The sequence below is a fragment of the Oryctolagus cuniculus genome (assembly GCF_964237555.1).
Source record: "Oryctolagus cuniculus chromosome 16 unlocalized genomic scaffold, mOryCun1.1 SUPER_16_unloc_1, whole genome shotgun sequence".
Taxonomy (NCBI): Eukaryota; Metazoa; Chordata; class Mammalia; order Lagomorpha; family Leporidae; genus Oryctolagus; species Oryctolagus cuniculus.
The window spans coordinates 4,234,547-4,257,544 of NW_027208201.1; the positions used below are offsets into that span (position 1 = coordinate 4,234,547).

At 56.2% G+C, this 22,998-nt stretch overlaps 1 protein-coding gene across 1 annotated transcript in view; it reads right to left on the bottom strand.

Moving 5' to 3' along the window:
- The window catches only part of FBN3 (fibrillin 3), a 64,927-nt gene that overhangs the window by 17,437 nt on the left and 24,492 nt on the right, over window positions 1–22,998 (bottom strand). The window contains 26 exon segments of the mRNA XM_051835504.2: window positions 21–146; window positions 273–338; window positions 487–639; window positions 1,395–1,520; window positions 2,308–2,427; window positions 3,182–3,310; window positions 6,136–6,252; window positions 6,607–6,732; window positions 7,049–7,174; window positions 7,428–7,553; window positions 9,475–9,546; window positions 9,853–10,002; window positions 10,343–10,468; window positions 13,869–13,994; window positions 15,784–15,852; window positions 16,695–16,856; window positions 18,246–18,368; window positions 18,832–18,954; window positions 19,033–19,158; window positions 19,563–19,685; window positions 19,873–19,995; window positions 20,546–20,671; window positions 21,498–21,623; window positions 21,807–21,929; window positions 22,021–22,146; window positions 22,770–22,895. Of these exon segments, the coding sequence (XP_051691464.2) occupies window positions 21–146; window positions 273–338; window positions 487–639; window positions 1,395–1,520; window positions 2,308–2,427; window positions 3,182–3,310; window positions 6,136–6,252; window positions 6,607–6,732; window positions 7,049–7,174; window positions 7,428–7,553; window positions 9,475–9,546; window positions 9,853–10,002; window positions 10,343–10,468; window positions 13,869–13,994; window positions 15,784–15,852; window positions 16,695–16,856; window positions 18,246–18,368; window positions 18,832–18,954; window positions 19,033–19,158; window positions 19,563–19,685; window positions 19,873–19,995; window positions 20,546–20,671; window positions 21,498–21,623; window positions 21,807–21,929; window positions 22,021–22,146; window positions 22,770–22,895 (3,165 nt within the window).

Consider the following 22,998-nt stretch of genomic DNA (forward strand, 5'->3'; position numbering starts at 1 on the left):
GGGAGTGAGCGGCTACTCACCCCCACAGCTGATCCCGGCGGGGTCCAGGCTGTACCCGAGGGCACACTCGCAGCGGAAGGAGCCGTCTGTGTTGACACACGCACCATTGGTGCAGATGCCAGGGTTCTCTGCACACTCGTCCACATCTAGGGTAGCAAGGGTTGCAGGCACCATTCCCATCACTGCACAGGTCCCAGGGCCACCCCGGGGTCTCAGAGGGACAGCCTGAGACCCATGCAACACGGGCTCTCAGCACTGGGCGAGGGGCTTACCTTCTCGAGAGTCATCCAGGCCTGGGACTGCCCCGTGGCCAAAAGGACACAGCTCCTGAAAGCCAACTGGACGTGGCGGAGGGGAAGGGGTCAGAGTCAGGGTCAAGTGCAGTGCCCAGGATCCCAGGGGGCGTTGGAGGCATGGTCAGGGAAGGGTGGGAGAGGAGGGAGACGGCAGCTCCCAGAGTGCAGCAGGGCCTGGGCTGGAGCTCACCGCTGCCCTCCTGAGGGCACAGCTCACAGGGGTCTCCCCAGCCCTCCCCGGGCACTTTGCTGCAGCAACACGGGGTCTTGGTGGTGTTGAAAGGTTTAGGCATCGAGCACTTTCCAGCTTCGAAACGAGTGAAGCAGAAACTCCGCCGTGTGTCTGTGGGGTGGGGGGGCTTTGTCAAGGTGAAGGGCAGGCAGCAGGACCCACCTGCCACGGACCCCTCCCCAACCCAAGTCGTGGTGAGTAGGTGGGGCTGACCCTAACAGTGGCCAACCAGAACATGCCACACCCCTGGTGTGTGTGGTGATTGGCTCAGAGACAGACATGTGACTCACATTGGACCAATAAAGATCAGCCCTGGGACTTTGGCTCAATCCCTTCCACCTACTGCCATTGGTCCCCTTTTGGGCCAGGGAGAAAAGTCAGTCTAGGCCACTCTCCCTTTCCTGGAGAGGCAAAGTCAGAGGATCCTGGACAAATCCTCGTGGGCAGGCTGGCGTGACCTACCCCTGGGTTCTTGGCCCCAAGAAAAACTAAAACTACATGAGCTGAACTGCAAACTCTGTTCTCACCCCTGTGGCTCCAGCTGGTGAGGCTAGCCCACACTGGTGAAGGCTAGCTCAGCTGAGCTGCAGCCAGTCCAGAGTGGCCTAGGCTAGCTCAGACTGGACAAAACCAGCCCAGGAAGGGCAGCCATGGCTAATACAGGTCAACAAGAGGACCCGAGCTGGCCCGAGAGGGACCAGGTTAGCCCTCTGCAGAAGTGACCTGTCTCACCTCCGCCTGGTTACAGCTCCTGGAGTGTACGACAAGAAACCACAGCTCCCTCTTCTGGGTGATCTGACCCTTCCTTACCCTGCTTCCCACCCTCTTCCCCAAACCCTGCGTGTCCCCTTGAGCCCCAGACGCACCAAAGCAGCGATAGCCATTGTCCGAGAGGACAAAGCCAGGTGGGCAGAGGCACCGGAAGCTCCCAGGGCTGTTGGTACAGGTGCCGAAGAGGCAGAGACTGGGCTCCTCCGAGCACTCGTCAATGTCTGGAGAGGAAGGGACACACACAGGATGGGTGGGACGGAAGTCGGATCTCCCCTGGAGTGGGCTGGGGGGAGGCCTCGGGCATGAGGGGGGCCAGGAGCTGAAGCCACAGTGCCAGGAGGGACGTGTGTACATGGAAGGTCTTTCCCAGGAGGCATCACCAATGCAAGGGTCAAGATCAGGAAAAGATTCTCTTTACAAAGCCAAGACTGATATATCTGGCCTACACTGCATGGAGTTAGTTCATCCTGTACCAGATTGGCCCAGATAGAAGAGACCAGAGGAGGTCACGCTAGACTGGTCCAGGTTAGCTCCACCTGTATGAAGCTAGCCCATCTGTTAGGCCAGGCTAGTCCTCATTACGCAAGGCTAGCCCAAATGAAAGACTGGCCCAGAAGTGGTCAGGCTAGACTGACCCAGGTTAGGCCCTACTGTATGAAGCTAGCTCCATCTACTCAGGCCAGAATGGGCCAGGTTAGACCACACTGTACAAGGCTATTCCACATGGATGCCAGGCCAGACTGCTCCTTGCCCACCATTTCCTGAGTGAAGAGTTCTATGATTGGGAGACCCCCACATCCGTGCTCATTTTAGAGGACTCAAAAGGAAACATGTGGGCCCGAGAGTGAGCACTCTGAGCTCAGAAACAACAGTAACAACAATGCAAGGATCTAGGCTATGTGCATCTCCCCCCTGGCCATGATTTGAGCTGGTATTCCCATTCTACCTGTAGGGAAGCCACAGGCCCCTCTCTGGCTCCAGAGTTGGGAGGAGGGGCCAGACACTCACCGACGCAGCGGTCACTCTGCACCTGGAAGCCAGGGGGGCAGATGCAGCGGAAGGAGCCCTCAAGGTTCTGGCACGTGCCTGGGAGGCAGGTTCCCGCGAAGCTGAGACACTCATCGGTGTCTGCGGAGAGCAGGAGGGAGAGGGGTCCCTGCACCAGCCAGGAGGCACGGGGGCTCCCCTGTGGCTAGGAGCAACATGTGCAGTCACTGTGTCAGAGCCAAGGGTGCCAGGGCTGGCTCAGTGAACAGGAATGGATGGGAAAGAATTCACTGGGCCTGGCAGGGTTTTGGGTGGGAGCAGAGAGTGTTTGCAGCGACTTCCTAAACTCCAGTCGCTTGATATCCACGGCAGCCCTCTGCTCTCTAATATCCCTGACTTGAGAAAACTTAGATTTCCAAGTCAGCCTCATCCTGAACCACAGAGCCCATGAAAATTCAGACATGTTGTGCTCACTTCACGTGGTCCTTTTATACCTTCAAATAAATACATGGGTTGGAAACGGAGCCACGTTCACTCGGAAGCACCGAGTGTAGGCCCACGCATGTGGTGGAATGAGAAGGCCATGCCAAGATGGCCGCTGGCAACAGAAATTGCCTGGCAACAGGCTGTGATTGGTTAGGGCACAGACCACCCCTTGACTGGATTGGCTGTCTTGGCTATATAAGCTGCTGTACCAACTGAAATAAACGAGTCTGTGGGCTGCTCGCCTCTGGCCTGCTTTCAGCTGACTCTTGGGGGGTCTGTGTGGTGATTCCGCGCCTCTTGCCCCCACCACGCTCCTCCTCTCAGGAACAAATCCACAGCAACATTGAGTGCAGGTCCACGTGGAGTTGGTGGTGGCGGGGGTGCCACCCAGCCCCAGAAGGACACTCACCCACACAGTTCCTCCCATCCGCGGTGAGCCAGAAGCCATCCCGACACAGGCAGAGGAAGGAGCCAGGTGTGTTGAGGCACTCGCCAGATCTGCACACCTGCCCCACCAGGGCGGCGCACTCGTCAACATCTGCAGAGAGAACAGGCAGGTGCGGTCACCCCCTGGGCCTCTCTTGTGCTTCTTTCCACAGCTGAGCTGACAGCACTGCCTTCAGTTAATGGAGCAGTCACGTATCAGACTCTGCATTAGCCTTGCCACCACCCTGCAACATCTCCCAGTGTAGCCACTTAGTGCTGTGAATTTGCCTCTAAGCGCTCTTTATTTACTTTCAAAGGCAGAGTTACAGAGAGGCAGAGGCAGAGACAGAGACAGAGACAGAGAGAAAGGTCTTCCATCTGTTGGTTCACTCCCCAAATGACTGCAATGGCCATAGCTGGGCCAATCTGAAGCCAGGAGCCAGGAGGTCCATCCAGGTCTCCTACACAGGTGCAGTGGTCCAAGCACTTGGGCCATCTTCTACTGCTTTCTCAGGCCATAGCAGAGAGTTGGATCGGAAGTGGAGCAGCCGGGACTCAAATCGGCGCCCATATGGGAAGCAGGTGGTGGCTTTTACCCACTATACCAAATCACTGCCCCCCCAATATTTATATGTTGTGTTTCCATTTAATTAAAAATATTTTCAATTTTTCTTATAATTTCTTCTTTGATCTAAGAGTATGTTGTTTAGTTTCCAAATATCTGGAGACTTTTTTTTTTTTTTTTTTAAGATTTATTTATTTGAAAGGTAGAGTTACAGAGAGGCAGAGGCAAAGAGAGGTCTTCCATCCTCTGGTTCACTCCCTAGTTGGTCACAATGGCTGGAGCTGTGCCAATCTGAAGCCAGGAGCCGGGAGCTTCCTCCGGGTCTCCCACATGGGTGCAGGGGCCCAAGGACTAGGGCCATCTTCTACTGCTTTTCCAGGCCACAGCAGAGAGCTGGATCAGAAGTGGAGTAGCCAGGACTTGAACTAGCACCCATATGGGAGGCTGGCACTGCAGGCAATGGCTGTACCTGTTACATCACAGTGCTGGTCCCTTCACTTGACATTCTGAGGATTTACTTGATGTGACTCCAATTCTTTTGAAATTTGTTACAGTTTGTTTTTCGGCCCAGAAATTGATCTTCCATGGTAAATATCCACATATACTTGAAAAGAATGTGTATTCTAGAAGGTTCTATAAATATCATTCTTCTTCAAGTGACTGTGTCCTTAATGATTTTCTGTTTGCTCTATTACTGAGGGAGGTATATTCAAGTTGCCAATGATAACTGTGGGTTTCTCTCTCTCTCTTATTTTTAATTTGACAGGCAGAGTTAGACAGTGAGAGAAAGAGACAGAGAAAGGTCTTCCTTCTGTTGGTTCACCCCCCAAATGGCCACTACGGCCGGCGTGCTACACCAATCTGAAGCCAGGAGACAGGTGCTTCTTCCTGGTCTCCTATGCAGGTGCAGGGGCCCAAGCACCTGGGCCACCCTCCACTGCCTTTCTGGGCCACAGCAGAGAGCTGGACTGGAAGAAGAGCAACCGGGACTAGAACCCGGCACCCATGTGGGATGCCGGCGCTGCAGGCGGAGGATTAACCAAGTGAGCCATGGCGCTGGCCCACTGTGGATTTCTCTACCTCTTTTTTTTTAGTGCTGTCAATTTTTACTTCATGGATTTTCGAAGCTCTGTTTTTGGATACATATGTATTTTTGATTATGTCCCCTTGGAGAATTGATCAATATATACCTGTCTTTATCTCTATTTATATGGTCTGATATTTGGTTTGGTGGGTCTTACTATTAATCCTGCTTTACAGATGAGAAAATGGAGCACAGAGAAGTAAATTACTTATCTAGGATCTCATAGTTGGTAGGTGTCAAAGGCGGGGTTTGAACTCATGCCACTTGACCGTGGGTCCATGCTTCTACTGAGCACACTAAACTGGGAAGCCATTCTGCCCAGGTTTTGCTTTCACTCTTCCCCTCGCCCTCTTCTGATTTCACCAAAGAAGAAATCATAAGAGGAGTTAGAAAATATTTTGAACTAAACAAAAAGGAAAACACAACATATCAAAAATGTGTGGATGCAGCTAAGACATCACTTAGAGGCAAATTCATAGCACTAAGTAGCATCCTCCTCTGCTTCCCCTCAACCTCAGGGTGAGCCCCCAGTGCACTTGCAACAGTTGGGGACACGGTCAGGGTTCTACTGACGGGGCTGTCCCCCGGCACATTGGTCCACATCTCGGGAATCCAGAGAATGGGGTGGGGGCGACGGAGAAACCCACCCTGCCAGAATCAACCCCCAGTTGGCATTTAGCAATTGCAAGTACATGCAGGACTCTGGCTGACTCATTCTCAGAGGGAACTCCATCCTCTGAGGTTGTTTTTCTTTTTCCTTCCTTCCTTCCTTCCTTCCTTCCTTCCTTCCTTCCTTCCTTCCTTCCTTCCTTTCTTTCTTTCTTTCTTTTTTTTTTTTTTTTTTTTTTTACAGGCAGAATGGACAGTGAAAGAGAGAGACAGAGAGAAAGGTCTTCCTTTGCCGTTGGTTCACCCTCCAATGGCCGCCGCGGCCGGTGCGCTGCGGCCGGCGCACTGCACTGATCCGAAGCCAGGAGCCAGGTGCTTCTCCTGGTCTCCCATGGGGTGCAGGGCCCAAGCACCTGGGCCATCCTCCACTGCACTCCCGGGCCACAGCAGAGAGCTGGCCTGGAAGAGGGGCAACTGGGAAAGAATCTGGCGCCCCGACCAGGACTAGAACCTGGTGTGCCGGCGCCGCAAGGCGGAGGATTAGCCTATTGAGCCGTGGCGCTGGCCCTGAGTTTGTTTTCCCTAAGGGTCAACACCCTTTCCTGTGAGACCCACTTTCTTTCTAGGGAGGGGACACTGAGGCCAAACTCATCCCCCCCACCCCCTGCCGCCAGCTCACCCACACAATTCCCACTGGCCGTCTTCACAAAGCCAGGAAAGCAGAAGCAGTTGTAGGAGCCGACAGTGTTCCTGCAGGTCCCGTTTGCACACGGCTGTTGATCACACTCATCGACATCTGATGGAGCAAAGCCCACAAACCCACTCAACTTGCTCAGGCCATGGGGTGGCTCCTGGAGCTAGCGCTTGGCTAGACCCTACCCGCCTGGTCTGCACAGATGGCTCTGTAGTGACCGCTAGTGGTGATCGCTGGGAAGTCCCTCCAGGGCTATATTTTGTTCCCATTTTACAGATTAGAAGACTGAGGCACAAGGAAGCCAGCAAGTCATTTACCCAAGTTCTTAGTACCAGCACTCAAATCTGGGTCTGCCTATAAACTAGAATGCGCACAAAGCAGCATCTCCCATCTCAGGGGAGGAGCCAACCCCAGACAGCCTGGCCTGACGGGAGGGGACAAGAGGGGGATGCTCACCCAGGCACAGGGTCCGATCGGCCGAGGTGTGGAAGCCGCGGTGACACCGGCACACATAGCTTCCCTCGGTGTCCATGCAGTCGCCGTGGCTGCATACGTTTGGGATCTCCCGACACTCGTTCCGTCCTGGGAGTGCAGGTAGCCTGGTGTCCCTAGGCCCCTCACCCCACAATGCTGCCCTGAGCTCTTGTTTGCTGCAGCGGGGGGAACCTGAGCTTGCCTTGAGGGGCCCCCCTCCCGTCCATTTAAGCCCAGGCTGTCAGCGTCATGGAAGCCCCAGGATACTCCATCCCATAATAGTACAGACAAGCAGAACAGCTAGAGGGGGGCCACGCCCTGCTCAGGTCGCAGTGGGTAGCCTGGCTCCCTCACCCCCCCACCCCCCCCCCGCTGCTCGCCCTGCCGGGGCCTGGTCTGCCGCCTCCCGGGGGTCCCTGCTCACCCTCGCAGGCCCCGCCTGGAGACAGCCTGTACCCTGGGGCACACTCGCAGAGGTAGCTGCCGGGGCTGTTGAAGCAGTTGGCATTCCGCCGGCACGGACTATCCCCACCAGCACACTCGTCCACATCTGGAGGATCCAGCAAATGGGGTAGGCGTGATGGATAAGCCCACCCAGAAAGAATCAACCCCTAGCCCCGGCCCCTGGCTTTGGAACAGGGGGTGTCCCTTTGGAAACAGCTAGAACTAGAGGAAGGGTGGTTCTAGGGCACGGAGCCCCATTACCCAGACAGGAAGACTGAGGTTCACAGCATTGCAATGATTCTTGCAAATCACACAGTGAGGGACCAGCATCCCGCCCAGACCCCAGGGGCCGGGGGCACCTTCACAGGCCAGCAGGACGCTGTTGTAGTTGAAACCCACGGGGCACTCGCAGCGGAAGCTTCCGATCTGGTTGATGCAGACGCCGTGGGCACAGATGGCCGGGATCTCCCCACACTCGTCGACGTCTGGAGAGGGCGAGAGCCGTCAGGGTAGCCCAGCCCCTGGGAGCCGCCGCAGATCCTAAGCTAAAGGACCCACTGGTCCTGCGCTGTGCTGGACGTCATGGCCACAAACCAGTACGTGCTTAGAAAGTTGTCACAGGGGCCGGCATTTTCACGGCATTGAAGACACTGCTTGGGATGCCTGGGTTTGAGTCCTGGCTCCGCTTCCAACCCGGCTTCCTGCTAATGTGAACCCTGGAGGCAGCAGGTAATGGCTTCAGCAATTGGGTTTCTGTTCCCCACATGGGAGGCCCGGATGGAGCTCCTAGCTCCTGGCTTTGACCGTGTCCCAGCCCTAGCACATGGGAAATCTCTCTCTCTCTCTTTCTCTCTCTTTTTTTTTTTTTTTTTTTTTTTTTTTTTTTTTTTTTTGACAGGCAGAGTGGACAGTGAGAGAGACAGACAGAAAGGTCTCCCTTTTGCCGTTGATTCACCCTCCAATGGCTGCCGCGGCCAGCGCGCTGCGGCCGGCGCACCACACTGATCCGAAGCCAGGAGCCAGGTGCTTCTCCTGGTCTCCCATGGGGTGCAGGGCCCAAGCACCTGGGCCATCCTCCACTGCACTCCCGGGCCACAGCAGAGAGCTGGCCTGGAAGAGGGGCAACCGGGAAAGAATCCAGTGCCCCGACCAGGACTAGAACCTGGTGTGCCGGCGCCGCAAGGTGGAGGATTAGCCTAGTGAGCCACAGCGCCGGCTTCTCTCTCTCTCTTTTAAATATCCATCAATCAAGTCCTGCTGTGGTCCAGAGACCAGGCTGTGTAAAGACCAGAGCAGGAGAGGGCTTCTCTCTCCATTAAAGCCACACCTTTCTGTGGCTCAGCAAACCTGCTGCTTGGAATCTACTAGAAAGAGGCAGCATCTAGGCTTGGAGCCACGGCACAGCCGGTTAAGTTGCCCCGTATGATGCTGGCATCCCGTGTGAGTGTGGGTTTGAGTCCCAGCTGCTCTACTTCCAATCCAGCTCCCTCTAATAAGGCCTGGGAAAGCAGAAGATGGCCCAAGTAATTGGACCCCTGCACCCGCATGAGAGACCTGGAAGAAGCTCCTGGCTTCAGCCAGACCCAGCCCGGGTCATTGTGGCCATTTGGGGAATGAATCAGCTGATGGGAAACTCTCCTTCTATGTCTCTCCCTCCCTCTCTGTAACTCTGCCTTTCAAACAAATAAATAAGCCCACAACAGCTGGGACTGGGCCAGGCTGAAGCCAGGAGCCAGGAACTCCATCCGGGTCTCCCACGTGGGTACCAGGGGCCATCATCTCCTGGCTCCAAGGATACACTCTGGCAGGAAGCTGGGGTCAGGGCTGGATCCAGAGCCAGGGTACCAACTCAGGCTGGGTAGGGACATCCCAAGCCAAAAGCTAGCTTCCCCCCCGCCCCCACCCCGCACCGCCCCAGAGTCCCCAGCACTGGGACAGAGTGCCGGTTTGGGAAGCAGAGAAAGTTTTGGAGACGGATGGTGGCAACGGTTACAAAATCATGTGCGTGTGCTTAACGCCACGGAGCTGTGCATTTAGCAACAGTGAGGACGGCAAATCCGACCATGATCTTTTTTTTTTTTTTTTTTTTTTTTTTTTTTTTTTTTTTTTTTTTTGACAGGCAGAGTGGACAGTGAGAGAGAGACAGAGAGAGAAAGGTCTTCCTTTGCCGTTGGTTCACCCTCCAATGGCCCCGACCATGATCTTAAACAAATTGATAATGATGTCATAAAAACATTCTTGCTGTTTAAAATAATAGGCCTTTTGGAGGCAGGATTCCTGGGGAGTTGGAAGCCCCGTGGCTGATGCTGGGGGGAGGGGGCTGAGGGGAGGAAACGGGGGGGGGGGCCTGGAAAGGAAGGGCCGTGGGGGAGGGGTGAGCCAGGCAGTCTGGCAGCTGTCACTCACCGAGGGGCCTCCCCGTGTGGACATCCGCGACAAAGCCTGGGACCGGGTGCCCACACAGGAGCTGGTAATCCGCTGTGCGAAGATGACACAGGTCAGGTCCCTGCTGTCACCTGGCCTCCTCCCGCCCAGGTCCCTCCCTCACCCTGGCCATGGCCATCAGGGTCTCCCCTTCCCCAGCCTGGGGGTGGGGGGGATGTGTCCCTGTCCCCAGGTCTGACCTGGTGCTGGCACTCACCACCCCCGCCCCCAACAAGTGCTCGTGTCTTCAAGGCCCTTCCTGACCAAGGACACTCTCCAGCTCCCTCAGAGCTCTGTGGCTCCCACGCCAGGCGGGGGGGGGGGGGGGGGCAGGGCCGGAGGTGGGGGAGGGGCACTCACGGCTGCCGGGGGTGGGGCAGGCCTCGCAGGGTCTGTTCCAGGCCTGGCCCACATTGTAGGAGCAGCAGCACATCTTCCGAGTCACGTTGAAGGCCAGCTCGTTCCGACACGTGCCATCACGGCTCCGGAAGCACACGTCCTTTCTCATGTCTGCGGTCGGGGTTGGGGATGAGCATCAGAAGAGAGGGCCAAACGGGTGAGAACTTGTTGATTAACCCGCTTGAGAATTACCGGCTTGACGAGTCTCCTCTAACACATTGCGGGGCACCGTTTATTTTTCAGTCTTTATCAGGCAGTGCACAGCCTGGGCAACTATACGTGGCAACCTTGAGTTCCTAAATCCTGCAGCTGCCCCATATCAGCATTTTAAACTGCTCCCCCAAATGCACCCCTCCACCCTCTTCCAAAGCTTGGAGGCTCCCAGCCGACCCTTCCACACCCATGCACTGCTTGTGAACCGGCCGGTCCCCCAGGTCGTCACACTCCCTACCCGTGCAGTTGCTGCCACCGTCGATTTGCAGGTAGTCCCCAGGGCAGACACAGGTGTAGCTCCCCAGGGTGTTGTAGCAAGTGCCAGGGCCGCAGACCCCCGTGTGTGCAGAGCATTCGTCGAGGTCTGCGGGGGCACAGACAGGCAGGGTTCAGGCGTGGCCTGGTCATCGTTCCACGCAGGCCCAGTGGAGCCACCTCACTGCCTCAAGATCAGCTTCGTGTGCACAGATCACTCAGGAGCGCAGAAAGACCACACGAGGTGGGGGTGGTAAATGGGAAACATAATGGCCTGAGCTCACGACCCAACTTTTTATCACCAAAGTCTGTTTTGTACCTGTTTTAAACATGTTTTCATTTATTTGGCCGGCGCCGCGGCTCACTAGGCTAATCCTCCGCCTAGCGGCGCCGGCACACCGGGTTCTAGTCCCGGTCGGGGCGCCGGATTCTGTCCCGGTTGCCCCTCTTCCAGGCCAGCTCTCTGCTGTGGCCAGGGAGTGCAGTGGAGGATGGCCCAGGTGCTTGGGCCCTGCACCCCATGGGAGACCAGGAGAAGCACCTGGCTCCTGCCATCGGATCAGCGCGGTGCGCCGGCCGCAGCACGCTGGCCGCGGCGGCCATTGGAGGGTGAACCAACGGCAAAAGGGAAGACCTTTCTCTCTGTCTCTCTCACTGTCCACTCTGCCTGTCAAAAAAATAAAATAAAATAAAAAATAAAAAATAAAAAAAACATGTTTTCATATATTTATCTGAAAGGCACAGAGAGAGAGAGAGAGAGAGAGAGAGAGAGAGGTCTTCCATCTCCTGGTTTACTCCCCAAATGCCCACAACAGCCACAGCTGCGCCAGGCTGAAACTAGGAGACAGGAGCTCCATCCGGGTCTCCCACGTGGGTGCAGGGGCCCAAGCACTGGTCTATCCCTGCTGCCTCGTAGGGTACATATCAGCAGGGAGCTGGACTGGAACCAGGGCTCAAACCCAGGCGCTCTGATGTGGGATGCGGGCGTCCCAAGTGGCAACTTAGCTCTGCACCACACACCTGTCCCTCACTTTTATTCAACTGTAGTTTTTTTTTTTTTTTTTTATAAAAAAAAGGTTTATTTATTTGAAATGCAAAGTGATGGGGGAGGTGGGAACACAGAGAGACAAAGGGGGAGAGGGGGGATATCTTTCATCTTCTGGTTCACTCCCCAAATAGCTGCAATGGTTGGAGCTGGGCCAGGCAGAAGCCAGGAGCCTGGAGCTCCATCCAGGTCTCCTACGTGGGTGCATGGACCCAAGCACTTGAGCCACCCTCCGCCACCTTCTCAGGCACGTTAGCAGGGAGCTGGATCAAAGTGGAGCAGCCGGGACTTGAACTGGAATCTATATGGGAGGCTGGCATTGCAGGAGATAGCTTAACACTCTGCGCACCACCACACAGGTCCCTAACTGTAGTTTTATTTATATATATATATACACATATATACATATATATGAATGATATATGATATATATATATATATGATTTATTCTATTTATTTGGAAGACAGAGTTAGAGAGAGAGGTAGAGCCAGAGAGAGAGAGAAAGGTCTTCCATCCACTGGTTGACTCCCAAATGGCTACAACAACCGGAGCTGTGCTTATCGGAAGCCAGGAGCCAGTGGCTTCTTCCAGGTCTCCCATATGGGTGCAGGGGCCCAAGGCTTTGGGCCATCTGCTACTGTTTTCCCAGGCCCTAGCAGTGAGCTGGCTTGGAAGTGGAGCAACCAAGACTCAAACTGGTGCCCATATGGGATGCCAGCACTGTAGGCTGGAGCTTAAACCTACTGCACCCTGTAGTTTTTTTTAGTTCAACTTCTTCTTCTTCTTTTTTTTTTTCTTTTTTTTTAAACAGGCACAGTGGACAGTGAGAGAGAGGGACAGAGAGAAAGGTCTTCCTTTGCCGTTGGTTCACCCTCCAATGGCCGCCGCGGCTGGCGTGCTGCGGCCGGCGCAGCGCACTGATCCAAAGGCAGGAGCCAGGTGCTTCTCCTGGTCTCCCATGGGGTGCAGGGCCCAAGGACTTGGGCCATCCTCCACTGCACTTCCGGGCCACAGCAGAGAGCTGGCCTGGAAGAGGGGCAACCGGGACAGAATCCGGCACCCCGACCGGGACTAGAACCCGGTGTGCCGGTGCCGCAAGGCGGAGGATTAGCCTAGTGAGCCGCGACGCCAGCCTAGTTCAACTTCTACATGTGATTTTGGCAGTCAGAGGTGGAGACCACATGGGGCTACTTTTGCTATAAATGCTATGTGTGTGCAGTCACAGGAAGCTGTTAACGAGACAAGCACGCCTTCCTAACACAACATGACAGAAAGAGCCCCATGGCTAAGATATTCTAGGTAGGGGAAATGGTTGATTCCCAATGCAATCAATCACCTAGCCCAGGTGGTGAGCTTTCTTTGTGAAGACCTAGTTCAGCTTTTTTTTTTTTTTTTTTTTTTTTTTTCCAAATTGCAGTGTTTAGTGTAATTATTCAATGTTCACTGTAGTGTGAAACCAGCCATGGAAAACACATGAACCAACTATGGTGCTAGCTGTGCCCCAGGACAATTTTATGAATGGACATGGAAATTTGGATTTCATATCATTGTCATATGTCACAAAATACTTTTTATTTTTCCAACCACTTAGAAAATGTGAAAATATTCTTAGCTGGTGAGCTGTGTACATACAGGGGCCAGAGAGGCCAGTGTTGTGGTGCATACAGTTAAGCCACCACATGCGATGTCGGCATCCCCTGAGAACTGGTTCAAGACCCGGTTGTTCCACTTCTGATCCAGCTCCCTGCTAATGTGCCAGGGAAAGCAGCAGCAGATGGCCCACGTCCTTGGGTCCCTGCACCCATGTGGGAGACCCAGAAGAAGCTCTGAGCTCCTGGCTTCAGTCTGACCCAGCCCTGGCTGTTCCAGACATTTGGGGAGTGAACCAGCAGATGGAATCTCTCCTCTCTCTCTGTCTCTCCCTTTGTCTTTCTGTTATTCTGCCTTTCAAGTAAATTAAACTTTTTAAAAAAAGGAAATGAAGGGGAATTTAAGATAGTCTCAGATAAACAAAAACAGCAGGAGTTTACCTCTCATAAGACCTGCCCTGCAAAAAATACTAAAGGGAGTCCCCCAGATGGAATGAAAAGACACTGGACAGTAACTCTACCCCACACAGTGAGATGAAGAACAATGTAAAAGGGGCTGTCTGAGCCTCGCTACAGGGAGGCAGCAACGGCTGCACCAAGTCTGGTCTCTTTTGAGAGGGTGGAGGGTGAGGGGCGGAGGGTAGAGCGTGGAGGGTGAGGGTGGAGGGTGAGGGTGGAGGGTAGAGGGTGAAGGTAGAGGGTGAGGGGTGGAGGGCAGGAGTCTGGCAAGGAGGAGGAGAAAGCAACAGACCTGAAGGCAGGCCAGGGCCCGCCAACCAGCCCCCCGCCCCAACTCTCACGAAGCTTGGTCAGGCAGGAAGGCAGCAAAGGAGCAGGGGAGACTGGCCCCAGCTCTGGGAGGGGCCGTGCTCACCTGCACAGGTGCGTGCGTCCTCACTGAGACGGTAGCCCGGGGGGCACTCGCACCGGAAGCTGCCGAAGGTGTTGACGCAGTCCCCTCCCTGGCACAGGCCCGGGAGCTCCCGGCACTCGTCGATGTCTGTCAGGAAGTGAGGAAGCTATGCTTGGATGCTGAACCCAGAGGGCTTGGGGGATACCTGAACCCCATTCTGGGCTCTCGGGCTCCTCTAAGGAGCCCCAAGATGGTCAGTCTGAAAGGCAGGACTCAGGCTCTCTCTCATTTTCGGTCATCTGTTAGTCCATCCTCCCACCCATCATGGCTCCCCTTGAGTGGAACATCTCCAACTTCATTGCTCCCCATGGATGGATGGAGGGATGGATGGATGGACGGACAGAAGAATCGATTGCTGGGTGAATGGATGAATGGTTGATTGGATGAGCAGACTGATGGATGGGTGGGTGGGTAGGGGGATGGAAGGATGGGTGGGGGGCCTGGATGGATGGTAGATGAATGAATGATTGGTTGGTTGGATGAGCAGATGGATAGATGGGTGGGTGATGGGTGGCTGGGTGGATGGATGGATAGATGGATGGACGGACAGAAGAATCAATTGCTGGATGAATGGATGAATGGTTGATTGGATGAGTAGACTGATGGATGGGTGGGTGGGTAGGGGGATGGAAGGATGGGTGGGGGGCCTGGATGGATGGTAGATGAATGAATGGTTGGTTGGTTGGATGAGCAGATGGATAGATGGGTGGGTGATGGGTGGCTGGGTGGATGGATGGATAGATGGATGGATGGACAGAAGAATCAATTGCTGGGTGAATGGATGAATGGTTGATTGGATGAGTAGACTGATGGATGGGTGGGTGGGTAGGGGGATGGAAGGATGGGTGGGGGGCCTGGATGGATGGTAGATGAATGAATGGTTGGTTGGTTGGATGAGCAGATGGATAGATGGGTGGGTGGTGATGGGTGGCTGGGTGCTGGGTGGATGGATGGATAGATGGATGGACGGACAGAAGAATCAATTGCTGGATGAATGGATGAATGGTTGATTGGATGAGTAGACTGATGGATGGGTGGGTGGGTAGGGGGATGGAAGGATGGGTGGGGGGCCTGGATGGACGGTAGATGAATGAATGGTTGGTTGGTTGGATGAGCAGATGGATAGATGGGTGGGTGATGGGTGGCTGGGTGGATGGATGGATAGATGGATGGACAGAAAGAAGAATCAATTGCTGGGTGAATGGATGAATGGTTGATTGGATGAGTAGACTGATGGATGGGTGGGTGGGTAGGTGGATGGAAAGATGGGTGGGGGGCCTGGATGGATGGTAGATGAATGAATGGTTGGTTGGTTGGTTGGATGAGTAGATGGATAGATGGGTGGGTGCTGGGTGGCTGGGTGGCTGGCTGGATGGCATAGTGTGACAAGGATGGAAGGAAGCATGGGCAGGTGGATGGCAAATGGAAAAACAGAGAGAGAGGGAAGGAGGGAGGCAGAGAGAGATGGACGGATAGATATGAAAAGTAGTAGATGGATGAATAGATAAATGGGTCCACAGATAAGATGAATGAGTTGACAGACAGATGGGTAGATGGACGGATGGATGGACAGATGGATGGAGGGAGGGATGGGAAGGAGATGATTACAGAAGAATGAAGGGAGGGTGGGTGGCTCAGTGGGAGATGGAGTGATGGGTAATGGGTAGATGGGTGAGTGTATCAGGCATGGATTAATAAGCCAACCGGTGGAAGAAGAAATGGCTAAAAGAGTTGACATTCAACACAAAGTAAAAGTACAGTTCTATCCCACGGCCAGACCTCCAGAAGGCAGGATCCGCCTCCCCCAGTCCCCTCCCAAGCTGCCCAGCTCTGCACCGTGGTGAGGTGGGGACTCCGGGATCTGCTAGGAACTCACCTTCCAGGATGACAGTGATGGGGTTGGGCCGGAAGCCCTCGCCACCAGGGCACAGGGTTCTGTACTCAGCTGCAAGGGAAATGGGCTCTATGAGGGGCCCTGGGAAGAGCTCTGGGGCACAGCTGAGAGGGACAAGCCAGGGGAGAGCCCTGGGGAGGGCTCAGCGTGGCCCCCACAATCCTCCTACTGTGCCACGCACATCGCTCATCAGCCCCGTGGTGTCAACTGGCTGTGGTCCGCCCAGGGAGCCACCTAGGGATGTGGTGTCGTGTGTGTGTGTGTGTGTGTGTGTGTGTAATCGTGAGTTCACAGCCAACAAGCCAACAGCCGCATCAGCTGGAAGCTGCTGTGAGCAGGGAGGTTGTGGGCAGCTGCTTCTGACTCCAAAGCAGACCCTAAAGGGGCCCTAAGTGTCGCCCACGAAAGGAAGACCCTGGATATCCACTCACACTCACATGGGTGGATGGGTGCCACCCCCATTCGGTACCTGAGGTCTTAGCACAGGCTGTTCCCACAGCATTGCACACCTTTCCTCCTGCTCTGCTGGGAAACCTGGCTCACCTTTCCTCCCCTGGAAGCCTGCTCTGAGCCTAAGACCCAGCCCCACCCTACCTCAGCCCTGGGACCCTGAGGGGCAGCATATAACAGCTGCAGCTCTTCCTTCTCTGGCCCCCAGACCCTAGCACAAGGCACAGAGCAACTCTGAATGTTTGTTGACTGGCTGAGTGATTGTGTTACTACAAACAGAACAGAATTTGTAGAAAGCGACTTTGCAGGGAGGCTGCAGCTATGAGTGGCCAAGAGAGTGCTGTGTGCCATGAGACGAGCCCTCTCCCTCTCTGTTCTGTTTCCCTGTCCCCTCTGACCTCTGAGCTCCTGGGCGCCCGTGACTCAGGCCTGCAGGGACTCACTGGTGTTAGCCGCCGGGCACAGCTCACAGGGGTCGCCCCAAGCCCGGCCCAGGGAGCAACAGCAGGAGGCTCGGGTGACACCGACTCCAATCTCCGCACTGCAGGAGGTGCCTCCATCCCCCCGGGGGTGTGTCTCCAGGAAACAGTTTCCAGCCCGGGTATCTGGAGAGGCAGAAATGGACAGCGTGCTGTCAGGGGCCAGCGTGGGGCATAGCAGGTTAAGCCTCCGCCTGCAGGGCCAGCAGCCCATATGAGCACCGGTTCAGGTCCTAGCTGCTCCTCTTCCAATCCAGCTCCCTGCTAGTGCACCTGGGAAAGCCCGAGAGGATGGGTTAAATGCTTGGGCCCTGCACCCGTGTGGGAGACCCAGAAGAAGCTCCTGGCTCCTGGCTTCAAATCAGCCCCAGCTCCAGCTGGGGAGTGGCCAATTGGGGGGTGAACCAGCGGATGGAAGACCTCTCTCTCTCTGCCTCTCCTTCTCTCTGCATAACTCCGACTTTCAAATAAATAAATAAATCTTAAAAAAAAAAAAGAAACAGTGAATTACCAGTGGAGAAGTGGCATGTGTGTGTATGTGTCTTTGTGGAGTTGTGTGCCTCTGTGTGTGTCTGTGTGTGTCTCAGTGTAGATAAACATGTGTGCATGGGACTGTGTGTGCGGTGGACAGGTGCTCTAGAATGGGTAAACAAGGAAATCACACTGCGGCCAGAGAAGGAGGTGTGTGTAAGGGAGTGTGTATGAGACTCTGCCTAAACCAAAAGGCTGTATCTTTTTTTTTTTTTTTAATTTTGACAGATAGAGTTAGATAGTGAGAGAGAGAGACAGAGAGAAAGGTCTTCCTTCTGTTGGTTCACCCCCGAAAAGGCCGCTATGACTGGCGTCACGCTGATCCAAAACCAGGAGCCAGGCACTTCCTCCTGTTCTCCCATGCAGGTGCAGGGCCCAAGCACGTGGGCCATCCTCCACTGCCTTCCCGGGCCACAGCAGAGAGCTGGACTGGATGAGGAGCAACCGGGACTAGAACCCGGCGCTCATACGGGAAGCCAGCGCCGCAGGCGGAGGATTAACCAAGTGAGCCACGGCGCCAGCCCCAAGGCTGTATCTTTTTAATTTTGTTTATTTGAAAGGCAGAAATAGAGATCTTCCATCCACAGATGTTTCAGCCCCCAAATGCCCACAACAGCTGGGCCTGGGCCAAGTCAAAGCCAAGAGTCCAGAATTAAATCCACGTCTCCCATGTGGGTGCAGGGACCCAGCTACTTCAGCCATCACTGCCATCTCTGAGGGTGGGCATTAGCTGGGAGCTGGACTCGGAAGCGGAGCTGGGACCTGAACCCCCCAGGCCCTCTGCTATGGGGTGCAGGTGTCCCAGGTATGTTAACTGCTGTACCAAACGCCCACTCCCAAAAGGCTGTGTCCTCACAGGTGACACTGGTTGGGGACCAGTGGGGTCCCATTGGTCAGCAGTGGACATCCAGGTTGGTGTGAGTAGTGGCTCCTCCAGCTCTGTTCACCCCAGGGGCACCCAGCCAGAGCCACCCAGGGACTCACCCACGCAGCCCACCCCGCTGGGGTTCAGCTCAAAATCCTGGGGGCAGATGCAGAAGTAGCTACCGGGGGTGTTGACGCACAGGCCGTTGATGCAGTTCACGGGGTCTGCACACTCGTTCACATCTGTGCACAGCAGGTGCCCTCGTCACAAGGAGCTCTCGCTCTGTCCCCTGCCCTCCCGCTCCCTCCTGGGAGGCCACAGCCCTTGCTTGCATGCACTTGTGGACACAGGACTTCAGCTGAGGCTGTGTCCTTTCCTGGGAAGGAACAGGAACCTCCAGCATCCAACCCCCCACAATGGCCCACTGCTTGTTTGTGTCAATAAAGCTTATGGGTCACGCCCACTCATTTACATATCACCTGTGGCTTGAGCCAAGGCAGGGTATGGAGTGGCTGGCAAAACTGATCTCTGCCTGGTTTTTTTTTTTTTTTTAAAGCACACAGGTGGGGACCATTTTGGCAGCTGTGGGAGGTCACTTCATTCATTCACTTCATGTATTCAGGGGGTGTTACCAAGATAACTCTAGCCTGAGGTCAGGGAGGGTTGAGCTGTGCAGCCCCTGGAGCCAGAGCCCAGCTGTGGCACCTGTGCAGTTCCCGCCGCTGTGGTCCAGCTCATAGCCCACGTCACAGAGGCAGTGGAACATCCCGGGCAGGTTCTCACAGCTCCCGAATGCACATGCCGGGCCCAAGGCACATTCGTCTGTATCTGGGGGAACCCCAGGTCAGCCCAGCCCCCACCGGACACCTGCACCACGGGCCCCAGGCTCGTGCCCCCTCGCCTCACCCTGGCAGCCCTGGTGGTCCTCAGTGGGTTGGAAGCCCATCTCGCATTCGCAGCGGTACCCGCCGGGCACGTTGAGACATTGCCCGTTCTCACAGAGGTCCGTGTCCTCGGCACACTCATCCTTGTCTGAGAGTCCCAAGAGGTAGACAGCTGGGGGTTGGCTGGGCCAGGACCCACGTGGAGTGGGAAGGTGGCCCCAGTCACTCAAACCCTTTGCTGTCACTCAAAGTCCTGGGCAAGGGGCTCCAGGAACTTCCCCTCTCCCCAAAGCGAGAACATGACCAAGCCAGGGGCCAGGGAGCTGACAGGTGGCTCCAGGCCCTCAGACTCCAGCTGGACAGGAATGAAGCAGGTGTCCCAAGCACTTAAGACCCCAGCGAGAACCCAGCCACGGGCTGACCACACTACCCCAACTAGCACCTGCTGAGCCTCGGGTGCCTCAGAGAGAGTCCTGAAGCACACTGGCCACCGAGACTCAGCCTCTGTGGCCTTCTCTCCCGGGCCCCTGCCCTCCACCTCCCAGATCTCACCTTCACAGGAGAAGCCGTCTCCCACAAAGCCCCAGCGGCAGGTGCAGCGATAGGAGCCCAGGACGTTGAGGCAGTCGGCTTGTGGACTGCACAGGTGCTCCTGGACCATACACTCGTCCTGGTCTGCAGGAGACACAGCCCCGAGCCCCCTGAGGCGTGCGTTAGGGGGCTGAGGGGGTCACACCCCGCAGTCCTGCCCCTCAGTGCTCCCCGAGACCGCCTCTGGCTGGGCCCAGCCTCCCCTCCCCTCCTCCTTGGCACCCACCTGCCTCTCACACTTTGTGGGGACACCCTGCCCCCAGACACTCACCGTGGCATTCGAAGCCATCCCCCACCCAGCCTGGCTGGCACCTGCAGCTGAATGTCCCAGGGACGTTGAGGCAGGAGGCGTGGCTGTCACACCTGTGTCCACCAAGCTCGCACTCGTCCACGTCTGAGGGGAACAGGGGATGGCCCAGAAGGGGAGATTCAGTGCAGTAGTGGTAGGAAGAGCGGGGTCCCTCCTTAGGGGAGGGCTGGCCCACCAAGGTCCCTCCCATCTACCCAGGAAGCTTCCATCTTTACCCAGAACCTAAGAGGGAAACCCCCAAGCCCCAGCAGCCCCTAGAAATGATCTGAAATGACAGCAGGATCCCAGATTTCATGCTTCAGGCCCCCAGCATAGCTGTTCAGCCCAGGACACTTTTCTCATGGACTAAGCCAGCAGGTGCACATCTGGTGGTTAGGAAAGTATAGGAGGCTGACTCTACAGCTCTGCCTCACAGACAGCAATGGGCCTGCACGTTTTGGGGCCATTGCTGTGGGCACCTGGGGTCCCCCTGACAGTTTTGGGGAGCCCGGGTGCTGCGTGCACCCTGCTAAGGCCTTAGCAGTTGGAAGTCTGACACAATGAATCCTGGCTGTGCTCCATCCATCCCAGGGGAGGGGGTAGGGTGGGGGCAGCCCCCACGATGGGGCTCCCTGCACCTGCACCGCCGGCTCACCAGAACAGCCCGCGGCTCCCTTCCTGACGATGTAGCCCAGCTGGCAATGGCATACGAAGGAGCCCTGGGTGTTTTCGCAGCTCCCATGGAGACAGATGTGGGGGTTGAGGTCACACTCGTTCACGTCTGTAGGGAGAGGGGTGTCAGGGTTGAGGGCTGGGTGAAGGTGGGTGGGAGGCCGCCAGCATTCCCAAGAGCCCTGATGGGTGGGGTCGTCCCCTTGTGCTGGGATCCCTTCGGTTGGGGTCCACACCGCTGGGCTGCTGTGGGTGTGCCCCGAATACCTCACAGCACACATTCCACGGGATACCCCAGGCACACATTCCCAAAGGATTGTATGGTTGAATCCATTCAGTAGTCCTTAAAAAGCCCACCAGCTTTTCCTCCTGAAAGACTTATCAGACATCTACAGCCACACGGATCCGTCCCAGGGTTGCAGAGTAGAGGGCATTCCCTAAACGTATTTGCTTGCAAGGTCGTTTTTTCATTTATGTATTTAAAAAACACACAGAGAGGAGAGATCTTTCACCTGCTGGTTCACTCACAGCCAGGGCTGGGCCAGGCTGAAGCCAGAAGCTGGGAACACAGTCTGGGTCGTGAGCCCATACCTGTTGCCCCCCACTCCGGGTGCACATTAGCAGGAAGCTGGAGTCAGGAGCCAGAGTCGGGACTTGAACCCATGCACTCCATGTGGGATGTGAGTGTCTTAACTCAATTTTAATCAGCAGGCTAAATGCCTGCCCCGGTGGTGATCTCAAAGTGAAGCCCTTTGGAACGGGGGTGCCACCTGTGACAGGCGCCGGGTACCTAGGGAGTGCTCGGCACACGGTTTGAGGAACAAAGCTGAGGAGCTCGGGCTCTGTGCACAAGATCCTACGGGGGAATCCCAGTGCCACCTGGCTGCAGACACTCACGGTCCGCTCCTAGGATGCCCCCAGCTGCCATTGCTCACCCACACACGTCCTCCTGTCCCGCGTGGTTGTGAAGCCGTCGGAGCACAGGCAGCGGTGCCCCCCGGGCACGTTGATGCACTGGCCCAGGTCACAGACGTTGGGGTTCTCTGCACACTCGTCCACATCTAGGGGAGCAGAGAAGAAGCCGGGCTGCAGGTGGTGATGAGCTCCAAGGTCCCTGCCTCAGGCCAAGCAGGGGTCTGACCGGCTTCGCCCGCGCCCTGTTCCACGCTGGGCCCATTGGACGCCTGCTCTGCGTTGCAGGAGGCAGAAGGATGGCGGCCCCCCTCCCCCGCCCCCGCACCCACCTGCACAGGCCCGCCCATCGGGCGTCAGCACGTAGCCCCGCCCACAGCTGCACTGAAAGCCGCCCTCGGTGTTAACGCAATGCACAGCGCAGCCTCCGTTCCGCACGAGGCACTCGTCCACGTCTGCAGGGGCCGGGCAGGGGGTCAGGCACGGGCTTGGGAGCAGAGGCCACTGACGCGACTGGGGCTGGGCGGAGGGGGGGTGCCGACTCACCCACACAGCCCTGGCGGCCAGGGGTGGCCTGGAAGCCCGCGTGGCAGGAGCACTGGTAGGTGCCGATGACATTGATGCACTGGCCATGGGGACACAGGCCGTCACTCAGGGAGCACTCGTCCACGTCTGCGGGGGGCGGGGGGGATGGCTGGGAGGCGTGGTGACATCCGCGTGACCCAGGCACACCCTGTCTCACACGGAACACACTGGCCCTTGTGCAAACACAGGCACCCAGGTACACGCTCAGACCCACGTGCACACTCACACTCACCTGCAAACACATCCTTGCACCCACGCACACACAAGCGCATTTCCCTGGCACAGACACCATCAGCACCCACCCACACGCTCACCCGAAGCACCCCCTCACCTTCACTAGGAAGGCACACTCACACCCCAGTACCCCCACCGGCTCAAACGCTCACACAGCTGCACACCCTCATGCCCATGCACCCGTGCACAAGGATACACTCATACACTGACTCACACTCTTGGACACACACACACACACCAATATACTCTCCCGTCTCACTCCCATGCAGGTCACACGTCTCACAGATACACACTGATGCACAACTGCACATGTGTCATTTCACACCCACACACTCCTGCCGGTTTACACATGCAACCACCCACACACAGATACACATGGACACACTTTCATCTTCACGCATGGGCACATCCCCTGACACACACACACACACACCTATCTCACACAACTCAGACACACACACACACAGCACGCTCACCCTCACAGGCCGTGCCCTCGGCTGTCAGCGCATGTCCAGGGAGACACTGGCACGTGTAGCTCCCGTCCGTGTTGGTGCAGGTGCCTCCCCGGCAGAGCAGAGGGTCCCTTGCACACTCGTCCACATCTGTACGAGGTGAGACAGAGGGCAGGCATGAGGACGCTGACTCGGGGAGGGGTGGCGTGGCCTGCGGGAGCTCCCCGCTGCTGTCGCTGGGGGCCCCCCTCAC